The sequence below is a fragment of the Salvia hispanica genome, chromosome 2, assembly GCF_023119035.1.
Source record: "Salvia hispanica cultivar TCC Black 2014 chromosome 2, UniMelb_Shisp_WGS_1.0, whole genome shotgun sequence".
In the NCBI taxonomy this organism is placed as follows: Eukaryota; Viridiplantae; Streptophyta; class Magnoliopsida; order Lamiales; family Lamiaceae; genus Salvia; species Salvia hispanica.
The window spans coordinates 8,402,918-8,418,768 of NC_062966.1; the positions used below are offsets into that span (position 1 = coordinate 8,402,918).

General features: G+C 35.7%; 3 protein-coding genes and 1 long non-coding RNA gene across 6 annotated transcripts; 2 read left to right on the top strand and 2 right to left on the bottom strand.

Moving 5' to 3' along the window:
* The first annotated feature begins 1,604 nt into the window (after nt 1-1,604).
* On the top strand, nt 1,605-4,371 carry LOC125205988 (protein MODIFIER OF SNC1 11-like). 2 transcript variants are annotated; one of them, XM_048105232.1, is made up of 6 exons: nt 1,605-1,962; nt 2,310-2,390; nt 2,524-2,649; nt 2,802-2,856; nt 2,997-3,058; nt 3,200-4,371. In XM_048105232.1, exons 1-5 carry the CDS (start codon nt 1,685-1,687, stop codon nt 3,033-3,035), a joined length of 579 nt encoding a protein of 192 aa, XP_047961189.1. In that variant the 5' UTR covers nt 1,605-1,684; the 3' UTR covers nt 3,036-3,058; nt 3,200-4,371. The 2 variants fall into 2 exon arrangements, with proteins under 2 accessions (XP_047961189.1, XP_047961190.1); XM_048105233.1 differs by having other exon boundaries at nt 2,802-2,853.
* A 1,012-nt stretch (nt 4,372-5,383) lies between these two features.
* LOC125208112 (protein SMAX1-LIKE 4-like) lies at nt 5,384-6,339 on the top strand. Of its 2 annotated transcripts, none has more exons than XR_007174057.1 (3): nt 5,384-5,746; nt 5,818-6,007; nt 6,092-6,339. XR_007174057.1 is itself a non-coding variant. In XM_048107668.1 (3 exons), the coding sequence occupies exons 1-3, from the start codon at nt 5,639-5,641 to the stop codon at nt 6,179-6,181; spliced, it is 381 nt and encodes a 126-aa protein (XP_047963625.1). In that variant the 5' UTR covers nt 5,384-5,638; the 3' UTR covers nt 6,182-6,339. The 2 variants fall into 2 exon arrangements, 1 of the variants encoding a protein (XP_047963625.1); XM_048107668.1 differs by having other exon boundaries at nt 5,825-6,007.
* A 599-nt stretch (nt 6,340-6,938) lies between these two features.
* Nucleotides 6,939-7,463, bottom strand: LOC125204030. Its single transcript, XR_007173474.1, has 3 exons — nt 7,302-7,463; nt 7,087-7,207; nt 6,939-7,003 (listed from the first exon to the last, which is right to left on the bottom strand). It is a non-coding gene; the product is annotated as an uncharacterized LOC125204030 (long non-coding RNA).
* A 5,949-nt stretch (nt 7,464-13,412) lies between these two features.
* On the bottom strand, nt 13,413-15,307 carry LOC125203327 (60S ribosomal protein L28-1-like). The gene is made up of 4 exons (XM_048101651.1): nt 15,134-15,307; nt 14,896-15,045; nt 14,310-14,470; nt 13,413-13,728 (listed from the first exon to the last, which is right to left on the bottom strand). The coding sequence occupies exons 1-4, from the start codon at nt 15,267-15,269 to the stop codon at nt 13,606-13,608; spliced, it is 570 nt and encodes a 189-aa protein (XP_047957608.1). The 5' UTR covers nt 15,270-15,307; the 3' UTR covers nt 13,413-13,605.
* Nucleotides 15,308-15,851: the final 544 nt, after the last annotated feature.

The following is a 15,851-nucleotide window of genomic DNA, read 5'->3' on the forward strand; positions in this document are numbered from 1 at the left end:
TTAACTCAGGATAATTTTACCAACCTCCCAAACTATAATTTTAGATTAGTAGTAAAAAATTCATATTAGTATTTCATGATTACGTGATATTATAACTATTAAAAAATCAGATTAGTAGTAGAAAATGATGTTTTGTTTCTTGTTTATTAGTATCACGTAAGAAATAGTGAGAGATTATTTTTAACTTCTTTTTATAATCGCGTAAGAAACAATCAATGATGTCTGTCTTCAGATTAGCAGTTTCAAACGTTGATAGTATTATTTTTAAGATGTACTATTATTTATTTGTAATATATGAACTTTCAGCCTTTTTTTCATATATAATCCTATGAACTTCTGATTCAAACTAGAACTACTATTTTCCTGGAAGAATTGAAAGAGATGTGTTGAATTGAAACTTACGTGCAATCAAAACAACATTGTTTTGATATTATTGAGATTTTAAAAAAGAAAAAAAAAGAAAAAACAGGGGACATTTTTTTTAGTTTCTAAACTTTAACAATATACTCGCTCTTTCCTATTAAAATTGAAATGTTTTTCTTTTCGGATTGTTCTTTTAAAAATGAAACGTTTCCTAAAATAACAATAAATTTTTCTTTATTTTTTCCTCTCTTATTTTACTCTCTTTTCTATCTCACAAAACAATAATACATAAAATTTCGTACCGAAAAGCAAACATTTCTTATTTATTAGAACGGATGGAGTATCAATTTTGGTTCGTAACATCTAAGAATATCATATCTGGTCATTTAACTTCGATTTAAAATTGTTTGCACTACTTTTTCATTTTTTTAAAATTCTTTTTAAGTGAAAATCCCCTCAAGTCCATTTCATTAAATTAAGTGAGAGAGAGACGCATTTTCTACCATGCTGTGTTTTTAGATTTGTGCTAGTACGTCGTAATTTGTACATGAACGTTATTACCGTTACACTCTAATTCAATAAAATTGATTTTTTTCACCTTCATTACCTTACTTTCAATTTAAATTACGCATTGTCTTGTTTGAATAATTACGTACTCCCTTAGTCCCCCTAATAACATGTAGTACTTACTAAATGTTCTGAGGGACAGCGCAGTTAGTTCCGGAAGTAGCAGATTTGCAAGAATGGTCAATGATCAATTTTCATTACTGTCGTGTAGTTGCAACACCTCTCAGGCTGAAGTGTGAGGCACTGACAGTGAGTTACGGCCCTCCCCTTAGCGGGTCACTGCGTACCTTGATTGAACACCCTCACAATAGCCGGGATGTGGGGGGCTCTTGGGGTCGGGGTTTCAACCTTTTGCAAGTTTGCAAGACATTCTTTCCTTTTTAGTCTATTCCCAAAATATAGAAACTTTTTTCTTTAGAAATTTTTTTCTCTAATGAGATAAGACCCCCATTTTTCACTAACACACTTTTCTATTTATTTTTCTTACTTTAATATTTTTGCATTAAAATTCATAGTCCTTTTATTTTTAGGAACGGAGTATAAATTTTAAAAAAAGTAAAGAAAACTTGAAGCTGCCATAATGGGAACCGTAAAAACTGAAAAAAAAGAAAAGAAAAAAACTGATGGAGCGGACGTCTCAAACAACAAACATAAATGTGGGTGAACCCTATTTGGGCCATTACCTTAGTGAGTAACTAATATAGTTTGGAAATTCAGTCCTCTTTCTTCAACTTCTACATTTTTCTCTCACCCAATGGCGACCACGGCACCACCTAAACTCGAAAACCCTAACACAACCACGGATCTCAATGTAGCGCCATCCCCCGTTGAAGACGCCTCATCCACTCACCAACTCCCACAACTTTCCACCGACGAAACCAAGGGAACTCCCGATGCGGCGCCTCTCAACACCAGCGACGTAGATGGATGCGCTGCGGCCACCGATATCCAGAAGAAGATGAAGCGTGCGGAGCGGTTCGGGATGCCGGTAACTCTCTCTGAAGAGGAGAAGCGCAATTCTCGTGCCGAGAGGTATATATTGTTGTAGCTCCAGACATGTATGTTGTGGTTAGGGTAGGGTTTATGGCTCGACATTTGGGGATTTTTTTTGTGTTTCTTGTTTTGAGATGGGGATTCGAGAAATTGGCGGATGCGATCTAATTATCATTTATGGATTGCCTCCAAAATGGTTTAGCATAAATTTGTAGAACCTCAGTTTTGTCTTTTAACTCGGTTGGCTATTCTTTGAACTTGAACCTGAAGTTTGCTTTGAATAGCCTTGCTTACTCTTCTGTTTTACAAGTATAATAATAATGTTGCTGTTTATCTCGCAAATTATAGTTGTGAATCAGTTTCTCTAAGTTCCTGCTTTTAAACAGGTTTGGTAAAGCTGCTGCTGCCGATGGATTGGATTCATCAAAGCAATCAGAAGATCTAAAAAGGAAAGCTAGAGCAGAGAGGTTTGTTCCTTTTGCTTATGTGGGTTTTCTTCTTGTTGTTGTTGTGTTGCTGCTGCTGCTGGGTTGTTATGCGAGTTTTTATCCTCTTGGAACTTGGATTAATATATGTCACACAATCTTAATTGTTCATTAGGTTTGGGATTCCGACATCTGTATTGGCCGATGAGGAAGCTAAGAAAAAAGCTAGACAAGCTAGGTTTGGATCAACTCCTGTTACTGATTCAGCAGAGGAAGAAAAAAAGAAAGCAAGAGCACTCAGGTATAGCATAGTTCACCTCTTTTCCATATTATAATGTGGGTGAAGGAGACATTTAGAATGTGCTCCAATTGAAAAAATTGCTAATCATTATAAAATCTTGTAAGCGTCAAAATTTTGAATTTATATAATGTGATGGCTTTGCAACTATGCAGATTTTCTCAGCCTCAGGCTAGTCCAAAGGCAAATGGAGAAGGGAATATTGAGGTGGTGAGTTATAAATATGTGTTTATATGAATGAGTTTATGTTTCTTATCAAAATAATAATTTTAATTTATGATTATGAAAGTTGTAGTGGTAATGAGATAATTTGTTGGTTCTTTTCCTCACTCCTGGGCTTAACATTTCAGAAGACAGCAATATCTGGCAAGGCTGGTGGAGGAACCTGAAAAAAACTTGGTCATAATCTATAGTAAGACATGCATCTGAAATTTCTCTTTTCAATCATTATGCTTTTTTCTTCTGTAAGGTTCTGATGACCTAAATGCTCATTTACTTATTGTTTGCGGCATTTTTAATTGGATGTATTTTTCTCTTATTCATTTTTTTACAGGATGGGTAGGTTAGAGTAACTTCCTTCTGTTGCCCTTTTGCTGACACAACCAGACATGCACACCCGCTTACAAGATCGTCTGTGATTTACAAGCAGTTTTTGTTTTATGTAATTTGGACTCCTTTGGTCATGGGTTTCCTGGTGATGCCTGCCACAGATCAACAACCACCTCCTCTATGTCAGAGTTTCTTATTCGGCATGCCAACCATTTCAAAAATTAAATGCATTAAATAGGTCCTTAAGAGTCTTATTGAAGATGTGTATAGATTTAGTATAATTTTGGTGCACTTTTCTCATAGTCATATCATACTTGCTTCTTGTTGATTGACTGCTAACATTGATATGCATGATAACCTTTGTATGAATTGGATAACAAATATTGGTTCAACAGTTTGTACCTGTAATTTGTGGTCTGGTTGGTGCATGGGTAAGTCTTCTGTTAGGTTTTGTTAGAACATGTTTGATCCAATAGTATGCTCCCCTAAAGTCACTCACTGTGCCTGCAATTTACTACTATATGTCAACCTGTGGCTTGTTTCTATTCACGTGGCTAATAAAGTCTTGAATGATGATTTACATTTCAAATAGTTTATCTGCAGAGATCATCATCAACTTTTGATAAGGTTAATGCTCAGTTACTCAACCACTGTTCATAATTATCACCCTATTACTTCATTTGAAGTTATTTTGAGATGATTGCATATGTTGGGGATTTTGTGCAAGTTTTTCCTCGTAGAAATTCTTAGGAAGTATCTGATCTGATAGAGGATTTCTGGTAAGATCTCTTCTAATTGGCTTTGAATATTCTAGTTTGTTTGATATTTTGGTAGTTTTTTTCTTGATTTGCATGGTAGTTAAATATTTTCCTATGATATAGTGCTTTTGGAATTGTTGGTCTGTCCTTTTATAATGAAACTCTGGTCAGGAGGTGGTGGTCTGTGGTTGTTGACTGCGTATGGTTAAGCCAGGTTAGCTAGGCTTCTTTGATATGGAGGAGTTAGTTAATGCATCCACTTGCAGTGCTCTCTCTAGCCAGGTTTATTTTGTTTCTAGGTAGTAAAATTCCTAATTAGCAATGCAAGTTGGCATGGAATGCTTGGAAAATTTGTAATAGTTTGGTTGATCGGGCAGAAGGATGTTTCCAGTTCTTTATTATCTATGCTGTTGCTATCTGTTGCCAGTTCTTTATTATCTATGCTGTTGCTATCTGTTTCTGTTTGGTCGTGGATGTTTTTGACATGTGAATTGTCCTTTACCTAAAAATATGAAATAGAAAGATATCAACCTAAATATGCAAAATTGGGTTTGGATACCGGTTGGTACCCATTTTGAGCACATCTAAGTAGTTCCCTATTCCATTAACTTATTCTACTAATATTTAATTATTAGACTAATATATAAGTGAGATTTATATTTCACTAATTTATTTAATATGTTGTTCCTTACATTTTTTAAAATTTGTTTATAACCAAATAGAACTCTTATTCATGCTTGGAGGGAGTATTCCTGTCCCTCTGTAGTAGAGATGTTTCTTTTAAGAAAATTTGTGTCAAGTAATGATTAATGAATAATAAAGTTGAAAAGAAAAAAAAGGGTACAAAATGAAGAGAGGAAAGGTTATGGTTTTTGAAAAAAAAAAAGAAAAAGAAATGATTCATCTATATCGAAACAAACAATTCAGAAAGGACTATAAATGGAAGGAGGACGTGTTTAATTTTGGAAAAAGAGGGTGGCAGTTGCGCTCAATATCAATATGCATAGATCTAGCTGTAGAAAATTGAGACCATTGAGTATTGCCCTTAAATGCCTCGATGGTACTCAGAAGGATAATAAAGATATTATGGTGTATGATTGATATAAGAGTTAAAGGCCAAAATTGTTTTTAAACATGTAACCATTTTACATTTTTGGTAATAAATTTTATTTTTTGGATTTTTTGGTCCTGCACGTACGAAAATTTGATCATTTTGATCCTAAACTAACAGATCCGTCAAATATTTAACGGTCAACATGTTTAAGTCTGATTTTGGCCCATTTCATTTAGTTTAGAATTTTTTATTTTTTCTAAAATAATAAATTGTTATTCTAAAAAGTAAATTGAAAAAAAGACTTTTTTTTTTTTTTTTTTTTTTTTTTTTTTTTTTTTTTTTTTTTTTTTTCTGATTCTTCTTCTTTCTCGTTCATCTTTGACCGAAGAACCCTAGTAGATCCGGGAGAAACGGGCTCCGGGAAGACGACGCGGATACCGCAATTTCTTAACGAGGCGGGACACACGCACGAAGAATGATCGGATGCGCGCAGTTGCGGCGATTGGCGGCCATGAGCGTCGCCGCTCGAGTTGCTCGAGAGAAGGGGGTGAAGCTAGGGCACGAAGTCGGCTACTCGATTCGATTCGAAGACCGCACATTACTTGGTTGAAGCTTGGTGAAGGTTTGGGTTATGGCGACGACGAGTTATCAGACTTATGTCAAGTGCCAGATGAAGCAGCCGCAGCTGGACGCGCTCCGTCCCCTCTGGCGGGCTCGGGCTCGGGCTCAACCTTACGAGGTTTGTCGATTTTTTCGCGATGATCGTATGTTTTGAGTTAGGAAAAATTGATTGGATTGGAAATGTATTAGTGTGCAGTGGAGTGGGGGTGATTCGAGGGTTGCATTCTCGGAGAATTCGTCACCAGTTTCGGAGAGGAAAGTGATGTTAATGAAGGAGGAAGGTGGAGAGGATGTTCTGACGTGTTGTCAGGCAATTCATCAGATATCGTTTTTGGATACAGAGCATTTGCCTTCTTGGCTCAAGCCACATGCTAATAAGGTGTGTTTGTTTTCTGTGATTTTGTGAGATGATGAATGTATTTATTGATTGAGGGATGTTTCTTGTTTTTTGTGTTGTATTTAGGAGGATTTGGATCAGTTGAGGAGGAAGTACAATAGGCAGCGCCAGAATCTGCATCACAGCCATCTTGTGGGAAGGAATAGCCATCACTAGCCATTACTTGGTTGTTTTTGTTACTACTGCTCTTCAAATTTATGCAACGGAGGAGATTGAGGCGGCAAAGACGATTGTTAGAGAAAAGATTAGAAATTTAAGAGCAAAAGATTAGAGATTGAGGCTACGGATGTTATTTTTATTTCATTGTGTTTTAATATATTTGTGTTGTAGATGAGAAGATAAATTGTTTCAGAACCTCGAATCCGAAAGAACAGTGACCGGTCTGCCCGAGATTGATGGAATCCAAGTGATAATAAGGCAGCTTGAACAGTGAGGAACCATGATCTGGAGGCTTGCTTCAAGCCATAGAGAGCTTTGTTGAGTTTGCACACAAGGTGTGGGCTTCCTTGTTCAAAGCCAAGGGGTTGGCGCATGTAGATTTCTTCCTCAAGATCTCCATGTAAGAATGCATTGTTGACGTCTAAGTGCTTGATTCGCCAGCCAGAAGATATAGCAAGAGACAGGATTATGCGAATGGTTGTGGGCTTGACCACAGGGCTGAATGTATCGGTGAAGTCAAAACCAGGCTCTTGGGAGAAGCCTTGAGCAACCAATCGAGCTTTATGTCGAGCAATATCGCCATTAGCATGTTTCTTCAACCTGAAAATCCAAGAACAACCAATAAGATTCTTCCCCGGAGGAAGAATGGTTAGAATCCATGTTTTATTTCGAATAAGAGCCAGACACTCTTCAACCATGGCTCGCTTCCAAATTGGGATTAGAAGAGCAGCTTGGGCAGATTTAGGGAGAGAGGAGCTTCTTCTCAGCTTTGGTTCTCGACTTTTCCTCTTGCTCTAACAGCCTTTCCATTTCCACCAGCTATTCAAAAATAAGGACCTAAACAAATCAGTTCACATAAACAAAAATCAATTTGAAGCAAATTAAGTTAGAGTAGATTAGACCCTTATTCCCAATTGGTCTGCCTCCTCCCTAGCATTTTTGGAAGCCATTCTCTCAGCAAGCAATCTTCCTCTTAAACACTCAACTGTCCTCCATCTCTCTTCTCCTTCAACCTTACTTTCACTGACATAACATTTTTTTGCCAATTTTTAAGATTATAGATCATCCATGAAATTTAACAACACCTGAAAAGTAAAGAAACAGGAAATCAACTCACCCGCATTTTTCCACATCTGCATTGTCTGTTCCTGTCATCTTCATAGCTTGAAATTTCCAATTCAAATGCTTGCAATTTTGTACTTTTTTGTGAGAAAACAACAGCTTTTAAAGACACTCACAATCACTTTAATATCACACTGCTCCCTTGTTGCCCCCACACCCACACATGGCTTTAGCTTTAAATTAATTAACATTAAATTTGTAGAAACTGTTTTCACTTTTAGCTCGATTGGGTAGGCAAGAAGTTGAGTTCTTCCCCTCCAAATTGACAAGAGTACCCAACAATTTCAACTTCAAATCTTTGAAAAAAAGGTGCAATTCGGCTCCTAACATTGTATTGTACCACAACCAATTACATTTCTCCAACCAAGCCCATTTCTTTTAGTTAACTGAAATACTTATATGTAATTAAAGATTCAGGCAATTTTAAAATGTTTATATGTTTGAAATTTGAAATAATTTGGTCAGAAGTCGACAATGGAGTTCTGACTAAGGTTGGTCACAACTCACATGGTATGGTATCTCTCATGCATCACCATTAATTAACCCCACTTTTTTTAACTAGCAGACTATTCTTATTAACTATAGTACTATTATTAATACACTAACACGTGCCCGGCGTAGCGCAGTTGGCAACGGATGAGCAGATCTTGCTGCAATTAATACACTAACGCGTGTTCGGTGTTCCCTCTTGTATATTTACATGGAACCTATTTTTTCCAGGCCCACTGTCTTTCCGTATCACCGGACCATGGATATTTATGAATATTGTAAAAACTCTCTTTTAAATTCCTAAATAAACATTCAGAAACTTTGATCTTTCAGTTGGCCATAAGACCACCCTCATCGGTGATTTTGAGATGAGGGCAAACACATAAGACAAAATAGAAAGAAATAAAAATAAAGCAAAAATTAAATAACCCAAACCAACCTCCAATTTGGGGTCTTATTAGCCGGCCCAACATAAAGTGGAGGGCAAATGACACATGTCCATTTTCTATTGGCTCAATGTATTATTATTTTTGCCTTTTTATTTACTATTAATTATTGATTAATCACTACTTTATTTATGTACATGTTTTAAAATTGTATACTATAAATATGAAATGTAAATATTTTAGATAATCACATTTTGAATATTTTGAACATTGTGAATTTACGATATTTTTATTACTTTTAGTTATTAATTTAATTTATTTAATTATTACTCCCTCCGTCCACGAAAATTTGTCCCAGTTTTCCATTTCCGTTCGTCCCCCAAAATTTGTCCCATTTCACTTTTACCATTTTTGGTAGTGGACCTCATATTCCACTAACTCATTCCTACTCACATTTTATTATAAAACTAATACTTTAAAAGTAGGACCCACAATCCACTAACTTTTTCAACTCACTTTCCATTACATTTCTTAAAACCCGTGCCCGGTCAAACCGGGACGAATTTTCGTGGACGGAGGGAGTATTATATTTGTCTTTATATGTCATTTCAAAATTCATGTGAATTATTCTTCCAAACATTCACGTGAGCTCCTCTTGTGAAAAAATCACGTGAATGAGTTCATTTTATTTATGACTAATTATTATTTTTAATTATTTCTTTATTATTTGCTACTTTTTTATTGTGCTTAAATTTTTCTATATGTATCCCACTACGCATGCAAAACTCTTCACAAACAGACTAACTTTCTTTTCGTTCTTGTTTTGATAAATTTAGTTTCATGGATCCAAATTATCCAGACTATCGCCCTTGTTTCCCAAACCATCAAAATTCCTAAAATTATCAACAATTATCAGAATATCCAAACTTCCAATTTTTTTCAAATCCGGAGTATCCACAAAACCTTGAATTTTCTCCAAATCTAAGCCAAATTCCCACATCTACTGAAATTCCCATGTCTGGAAATATCACCTGCAATTTGTTCGGAGATGTCCAACAAGCAAACAAAAATCAGAGGAGCTCAAAAAATTTAAGTTGGGGTGTGAAAGAAGATATAGCACTTATGTCTTCTTGGATCTAAGCAAGCGAAAATAGTGTGCGTGGTAAAAATTAGAAGGGAGATACATTATGGCTACATGTCCATAAATTGTATCATGGATGCCAAGCAGAAAATCCTGGTGAAATTAACAAAAGAAATATGGACTCTTTGAATAGTCAATGGAAACGACTTAACGAAAACGACAACAAATGGGTGGCTGCTTGCAAAGAAGCCAACGCCCGAAAGAGGAGTGGCATGAGCAACCAGGATGTTGAGAATGAAGCTCATAGCATCTACAAAGGAGACGAAGGCAACGACTTTCAAGATTTGATAGTGCTTAATGAAGTTATGAGTAAAACATCAGAAGTGGAGTGTTCATGATGCAACACATGTATTTCCTGACAATGAAAATTTAGCTAATGAACAGGATGATGGTGGCAACTCAAAGAGGACAAAGACTTCTGAATCCAGCGAGTATACTATCCCTTCAAATCTGGAAACTCCCACATTTGGACATTCAACTAGTTCCCGACCTATAGGCTAGACAAGGCAAAAAGAAAAGGAAAAGACAAGGTAACACAATCTAATTCTATTAATGCACAATGTGCTGTAGATCTTCATGCACTTAGGCTAGCTAAAGATAATGAAAACGAAATAGAATAGGCTCGATTGCAGATAGAACGTGAAAAGCGGGATAAGCCCTCTATGAAGATATACCAAAAAATGTTGATTAAGTTGTTGGAGAAAGAGCACTTGTCCCCAGAAGATCAAGACATGAAACGCAAACTAACGGAGATTGTGTTTGGAAAATGAATGCTTTTAGTTTGATATGAGTTTGGTGTGAGAATAAGTTATGTAATACTCTCCCTGTCCCATTAGAAATGAAACGTTTTCCTTTTTGGTCTGTCCCATTGAAAATGAAATGTTTCTAAAAATGGTAACAATACTCTCTCTACTTTTTCTTCTCTCTTACTTTATACTCTCTTCACTAACTAAAAAAACAACACTACATAAAATCCCATGCCAAAAAGTAAATGTTGCATATTTAATGGGACGGAGGGAGTATTAGTTTGGTGTGATCTTAGTTGTAGTAATATTTGTATGGTGTGCTTTTAATTATGTAATGTTAGTTTTGTGTGATCTTAATTTGCCTCATTTGGTGTTATCTTTGTTTGCACTTTATGTAATATAAATTAGTGTCACATGCATTTTCTGCAAAAGTAAGTGGGATGTCACAAACACTATTTTTTACCACATGCATTTGCAGATATGAGTTTGATATCACATGCAAATACTAGTAAAAATAATTATTAAGATGTCAGTAACATTACTTCTCTATCACATGCAAAAGTAAGTGGGATATCAGAAACAATGTCACATGCATTTTCTGGCAAAAGTGATTGAGATGTCACAAGCGTAATTTCTTTATCACATGTATTTTCTGGCAAAAGTGATTGATATGTCACATGCATTACAGCAATTGTGTCTATCACTTGTCTTGTTGGAAATATGAGTCAGATATCACATGCATTATCCTACTAAAGTTATTGATATGTCACATGCATTACTGCAAATGTGTCTATCACATGTCTTGGTAAAAATATGAATTTTGTGCCACTTGTAAATAGTATTTAGTTTATAAATAACTTGTGAATTCTTTTTGAAGATAACACCAACTACTCACTCCACTTCTAAAAAATGTCTTCCAATGAAAACTCATACACTTTCATCAGATTCAAGTTCTATGATTCAAATATCATTACACTCAATCAATGGGAAGAACGAGTTTCTCAACAAAATCATCAAATTTATATAGTTGTTGAGAATATGTTATCTAACATTCCCAATCTAACTGCAGGGGTTCAAGCTTCTAGAGTCAGAAAAAGGTATTGCAAAGACAGCGTGAGATTGGTGCTGAGCGTTTGATCAATGACTATTTTGATCCCAACCCGACGTACAAACTAGAGGTGTTCTAACGCCGATTTCGCATGCACAAATATGTATTCTTTCGGATAGTAGAAGCTGTAACTGCTAAGGATGAGTATTTTCAGGAGAGACGCGATTCTGCTGGAGACAAAGTGTGTTCTCTTTACAGAAGTGTACATGAGCTATACGGGTGTTGGCGTATGGGACATCATCCTATGTCGTCGATGAATATTTGCGGATGAGTTCAATAGCAACAAGAGATTCTCTAATGCATTTTGTTGATGGTGTTATTTCATATTTTGGTGCCACATATCTTAGAAAACCTACCGAAAAAGATTTGGCTAAACTTCTATATGTAGCAGATCAACGTGGTTTCCCAGGCATGATAGGGAGTGTAGACTACATGCATCGGCATTGGAAAAATTGTCATAACGCATGGGCTGGACAATGTACAGGGAGAAGTTGAAAACCAAATCATTTTGGAAGATGTGGCATCATACGACTTATGGATATGACATGCATTCTTTGGGACTTCAAGTTCGTGTAATGATATTAATGTACTCCATCGATCTCTTATTTTTGATGATGTCTTAGAAGGTCGAGCACCATATGTTAATTACGTAGTGATCATCAGTATAATAGGGCATATTATCTTACTGATGGCATATATCCTGCATGTGCTACATTTGTCAAGTCAATCACTTCTTCACAAACTCAAAAGCATAAGTTGTTTGCTTAACACCAAGAGTTTATTAGAAAAAATGTTGAGTGAGCATTTGGAGTCCTACAAGCACGTTTCGCATTTTTGCAAAGGCCGTGTCTTGTATGGGATAAGATTTTGATGGAAAAAATTATGATGGTTTGTATCATGCATAATATGATAGTATGAAAGTGATACATATCAAAATTATTATGACGCCACTGAGTTTATTCAAGATACACATTCAATAGTACATGAAGAAAATATTGAAGGCTTTTGCTATTCCACTCAACGGATCGAGAGCTTGTCATCATATATGACTAATCGAGCTCAACTCCGCAATAGAGAAGCTCATATTGCTCTTCGAGAAGATTTGATTGAGCACATTTGGATTAGATTTGGCACAAACAATTAAATATGTACTAATGTTTATCTCGTTTAAGCTAGCTTTTTTTTCACTCTTTATTTGTATTTTGGTTTGTTTATTCTATTATCGTATTGTATTTTTTAATGTGTGTAATTTATTATTATATTGTGCTTTAATTATTTGAATATCTAATATTTTATGTTTTAAATTTGAATCATATACTTTTTTATTATAATTTTTAGACATTATTTAATATATTTAAATTAATTATAAATCAAAATATTAATATAAAAATATATGAAAAAATATATTTCATTGGGTTGGATTGAGGTCATTGATGGAAGTAAAACGGTTTATGGAGGTTGAATTGAGTGAGGGTTGTGTATGTAGAGGATAGAGAAATGAATATTTTATTAAAAAGTTGATTGGAGTTGAGTTGGGTGAGGATCACGAATGTAGATAGGCGTTTGTCTTTAATAAAAAGTTGATTGGAAGTAAAACTGTCAATGTCTATATTATATCTTATAATAGGCGTATGCTTTATGATATGAGAACTGACTCATCGCAGCTAATGTCTACCTTCATGCATACGCCACTTAATAGTAGTAACATTCTAAAGAGCATTGTTTGCTCAATTGTTTGAGTTTTGATGATTTTTCCGATGTGCTTATAATTTAAATTGCTTCGGAAGTTTCTTTATTTCTGGTAATGATAGAGAGCATTGGTCTAAACGAGGATCAATCGATATCTCCATAAACGAAAGCTTTTCTTGGCTCCATGGCTTGAGTTATTGACGGTCTCTGGAGCTGATTCTTTTAGGTGAAAATATGTCATATTTTTATGAGATTTTACTTTTAATTACCATTTTATTTTTGTGTGAAGTCTTACAGAGAGTTTTCCAACACGACTCATGCAAACAACGAATAGATACGAATTCATGAAAATGTGTTTTTTATGATGGATTCGAATGTTATACCAATTGCTCTAATGATATATAGTTTCGTTTTAAATGGAGATGAATTCTAGCTGTATAAGGATAACAAAAAGGTTCTTGTCTGGTTTCTACATTCTACCTGGTAAAACTGGATTCCCGATCTGACAGAAAGTATAAATCCACAAGGCAAATGAGAAGAAAAGGACTATAAATAAGGGAACAGGTTGATTTATAGGCATATATTGGTCCAGAAAATAAATACCATAGCTCCACTCAATAAAATCTTAGGTAAAAAGATTACTATAAAAAAATTCGGTCTCCATTGCACGAATAGACATGAAAAGGAACTCAAGCTTATCCACCAGGCTGCTTAACATATCCTGACCCGGATCTACGCAATCAGAGCCTCTGCCTGTTCTTCTTCTTGGCTCCGGACTTGGAAACCTTGAGGCTTCTGTTAACAACACTTAGCCTAGCAAGTGCTGCCTTCTTTAGGTCCGGCCTGTAATGGTTATCAGCCACCTGCAATCACAGGAAAAGGTGTTAATATGACGTGCATAAACATCATTCACAAGGACTCAAGCAATAATAATTAACAAATATGATTGTTTTTAGTTAAGCAACATTATCAACTTGATCTATTTCCTTTATAAAGATCATTATCTGAGAAGAGTGTTATTTAGCACAGAAAAGGATTCTCAAAACTCAAGAGATAAGACCATAAAAGAGAGCTGAGCATATAAACAACACTAATACTCACTCTGTCCCATTCAAGGTGTCCACCTTTCCTTTTTAGTTTGTACCACTCAAGATGTCCACCACTTTCTATATTTGAAAATAAATCCTCTCTCCTCTCTTCTCATTAAAGTATTCAATAACATTTTTCGCTCTACTTACTCCCCCTAACAACTAGTCCTAAAATCCTGTGGCACTCAAGAATGTGGACATGGGTGGGACGAAGGGAGTAACATTTTTGCTAAGACAGTTTGGTCACATTAAGAGTTCTCGTTGATGAGTTTATCACTAGTGTAGACTCAAACTTCGCAAAACACAGAAATAACATAGATTAAGCACTAGCAAAAACAGGGTACGTGTAATATTACCTGATTGACGACAGCCTTTGCCATACGGTTGAATTCCTTCTTCATGAGAGACTTGTTAAGCAAAGTGGAGGGCTTGTTCTGTTTCTTGGTCTTAGTTGTTGCAAGCAGCACAGACTGATCCTTTCCTGGTTGAATGGTCACAGTTTTCTTGTTTGCCAACCCTATTAATTAGGATTCATTAGCAAAATAAGATGTGCAGAGTAGAGTTCAATGTGATGGACAGTGCATAAATAGCCGACTTTCAACAGATATCCATTCGATAACAAATTAGAAAACTTCAGCAAAGGTAGCACCAAAAAAATCAAAACCTCTGAATCTCTTTATTTAACAATAAGCAATACTCCAAGTGTCCGTACAAATGCTAGGTACACACAGATTTGCGATATGAGAAGCCAGAATTTCAACTGGTAACAATTAAAACGGCGTAAGCTTGATCAATTTTATGGCGAATAATAAATCCAAAAATCATGTAAAATAACCAAATTATTCCGAACACAAATAAAAATTTCATGGAAGATGTTTAGCGTATATTTCCATCAATGATAAAACATATCACGCTACAAGGGGAAAAAGTCGAGAAACAAACCAGAGTGCTTGTAGGAGTGCAAGTTGTAGAGATTGTTAGGCTCCTTGCTGAACTTCACACTGGCGGTGCCGTTCCCGAACTCCTTCACCAAAAACGAATTGTTCTTCTTCACGATCTCCCATATCAGCTGCCCAGGAACCGTCGCCATTTCTATTACAATACAAAAAGAGGTAGAATCAAATAAGAGTAATCATTGCTTAAAATCGCAGCTATACAGTGTTGATGAGCGAGAATCGACCTGATAGAGAGAGGAATGGGGAATCGAGGATTTCACAGTGAGGCGGCTTGAGAAAGAGCGACGGAGACGATGTTGTGAAATATATGTGTGATTTGGGAATCGCGGGCATAACCCTATGGGCCTGTTCAGTTTCCATTTTAGTTACGGCAGAATTGAAACATGGGCTGATTTGAGAGTGTTTGGCCCATACAAGTATGACCCATATCTTGGGTTTAGTAAGGAATTATCCCAGATTTGGTTGGGGGTTTAATTTTATTTTATATATTTTCCTATGTGTTGTGGACCAAAATAGCCCTGTCAACAATCTAAATCCAACACTACTCTGCGAAAACGAAAAAATTTGGGGGCGATTTTCACATAATTTCACAGTCCTCCGTCCTACAAAGAGGGACAACCTCTGAATGAGGAAATAGTTCGCCTTCAAGAATACGGAACGGGGCTTCAACTTGTGATCATGTATGCTTGAATTTCACGTTTTCATTGTTCAATTGCCGATGAATCGATTGCAGCTGGTGAGCTCTGTTGAGCTTTTCTAAAGGCTACTTGCTCTTTATTTTCGTAGATTTTTTATCATGCACGTTATTTTGCTGGCATGACCCAATTCGTAATACTAATAATAATTGTTATATCTAATCAAAATTATATCAAAGTAATATAATAACAATAAACAATATTAAAACCTCAAAAGTTATATTATTGCATGCCTAAAATAACAAAA

Bases quoted from the DNA above. Each gene is read 5' to 3' on its own strand.
- LOC125205988 (XM_048105232.1), top strand. From the start codon at position 1,685: ATGGCGACCACGGCACCACCTAAACTCGAAAACCCTAACACAACCACG. The intron at 2,650-2,801 runs GTATAGCATAGT...GCAACTATGCAG, and splicing joins AAGAAAGCAAGAGCACTCAG to ATTTTCTCAGCCTCAGGCTA. The intron at 2,857-2,996 runs GTGAGTTATAAA...TTAACATTTCAG, and splicing joins GAGAAGGGAATATTGAGGTG to AAGACAGCAATATCTGGCAA.
- LOC125208112 (XM_048107668.1), top strand. From the start codon at position 5,639: ATGGCGACGACGAGTTATCAGACTTATGTCAAGTGCCAGATGAAGCAG. The intron at 5,747-5,824 runs GTTTGTCGATTT...ATTAGTGTGCAG, and splicing joins CTCGGGCTCAACCTTACGAG to TGGAGTGGGGGTGATTCGAG. The intron at 6,008-6,091 runs GTGTGTTTGTTT...TGTTGTATTTAG, and splicing joins TCAAGCCACATGCTAATAAG to GAGGATTTGGATCAGTTGAG.
- LOC125203327 (XM_048101651.1), bottom strand. From the start codon at position 15,269: ATGGAAACTGAACAGGCCCATAGGGTTATGCCCGCGATTCCCAAATCA. The intron at 15,046-15,133 runs GTCGATTCTCGC...GTATTGTAATAG, and splicing joins CCCATTCCTCTCTCTATCAG to AAATGGCGACGGTTCCTGGG. The intron at 13,729-14,309 runs GTAATATTACAC...CTGTGATTGCAG, and splicing joins CAAAGGCTGTCGTCAATCAG to GTGGCTGATAACCATTACAG.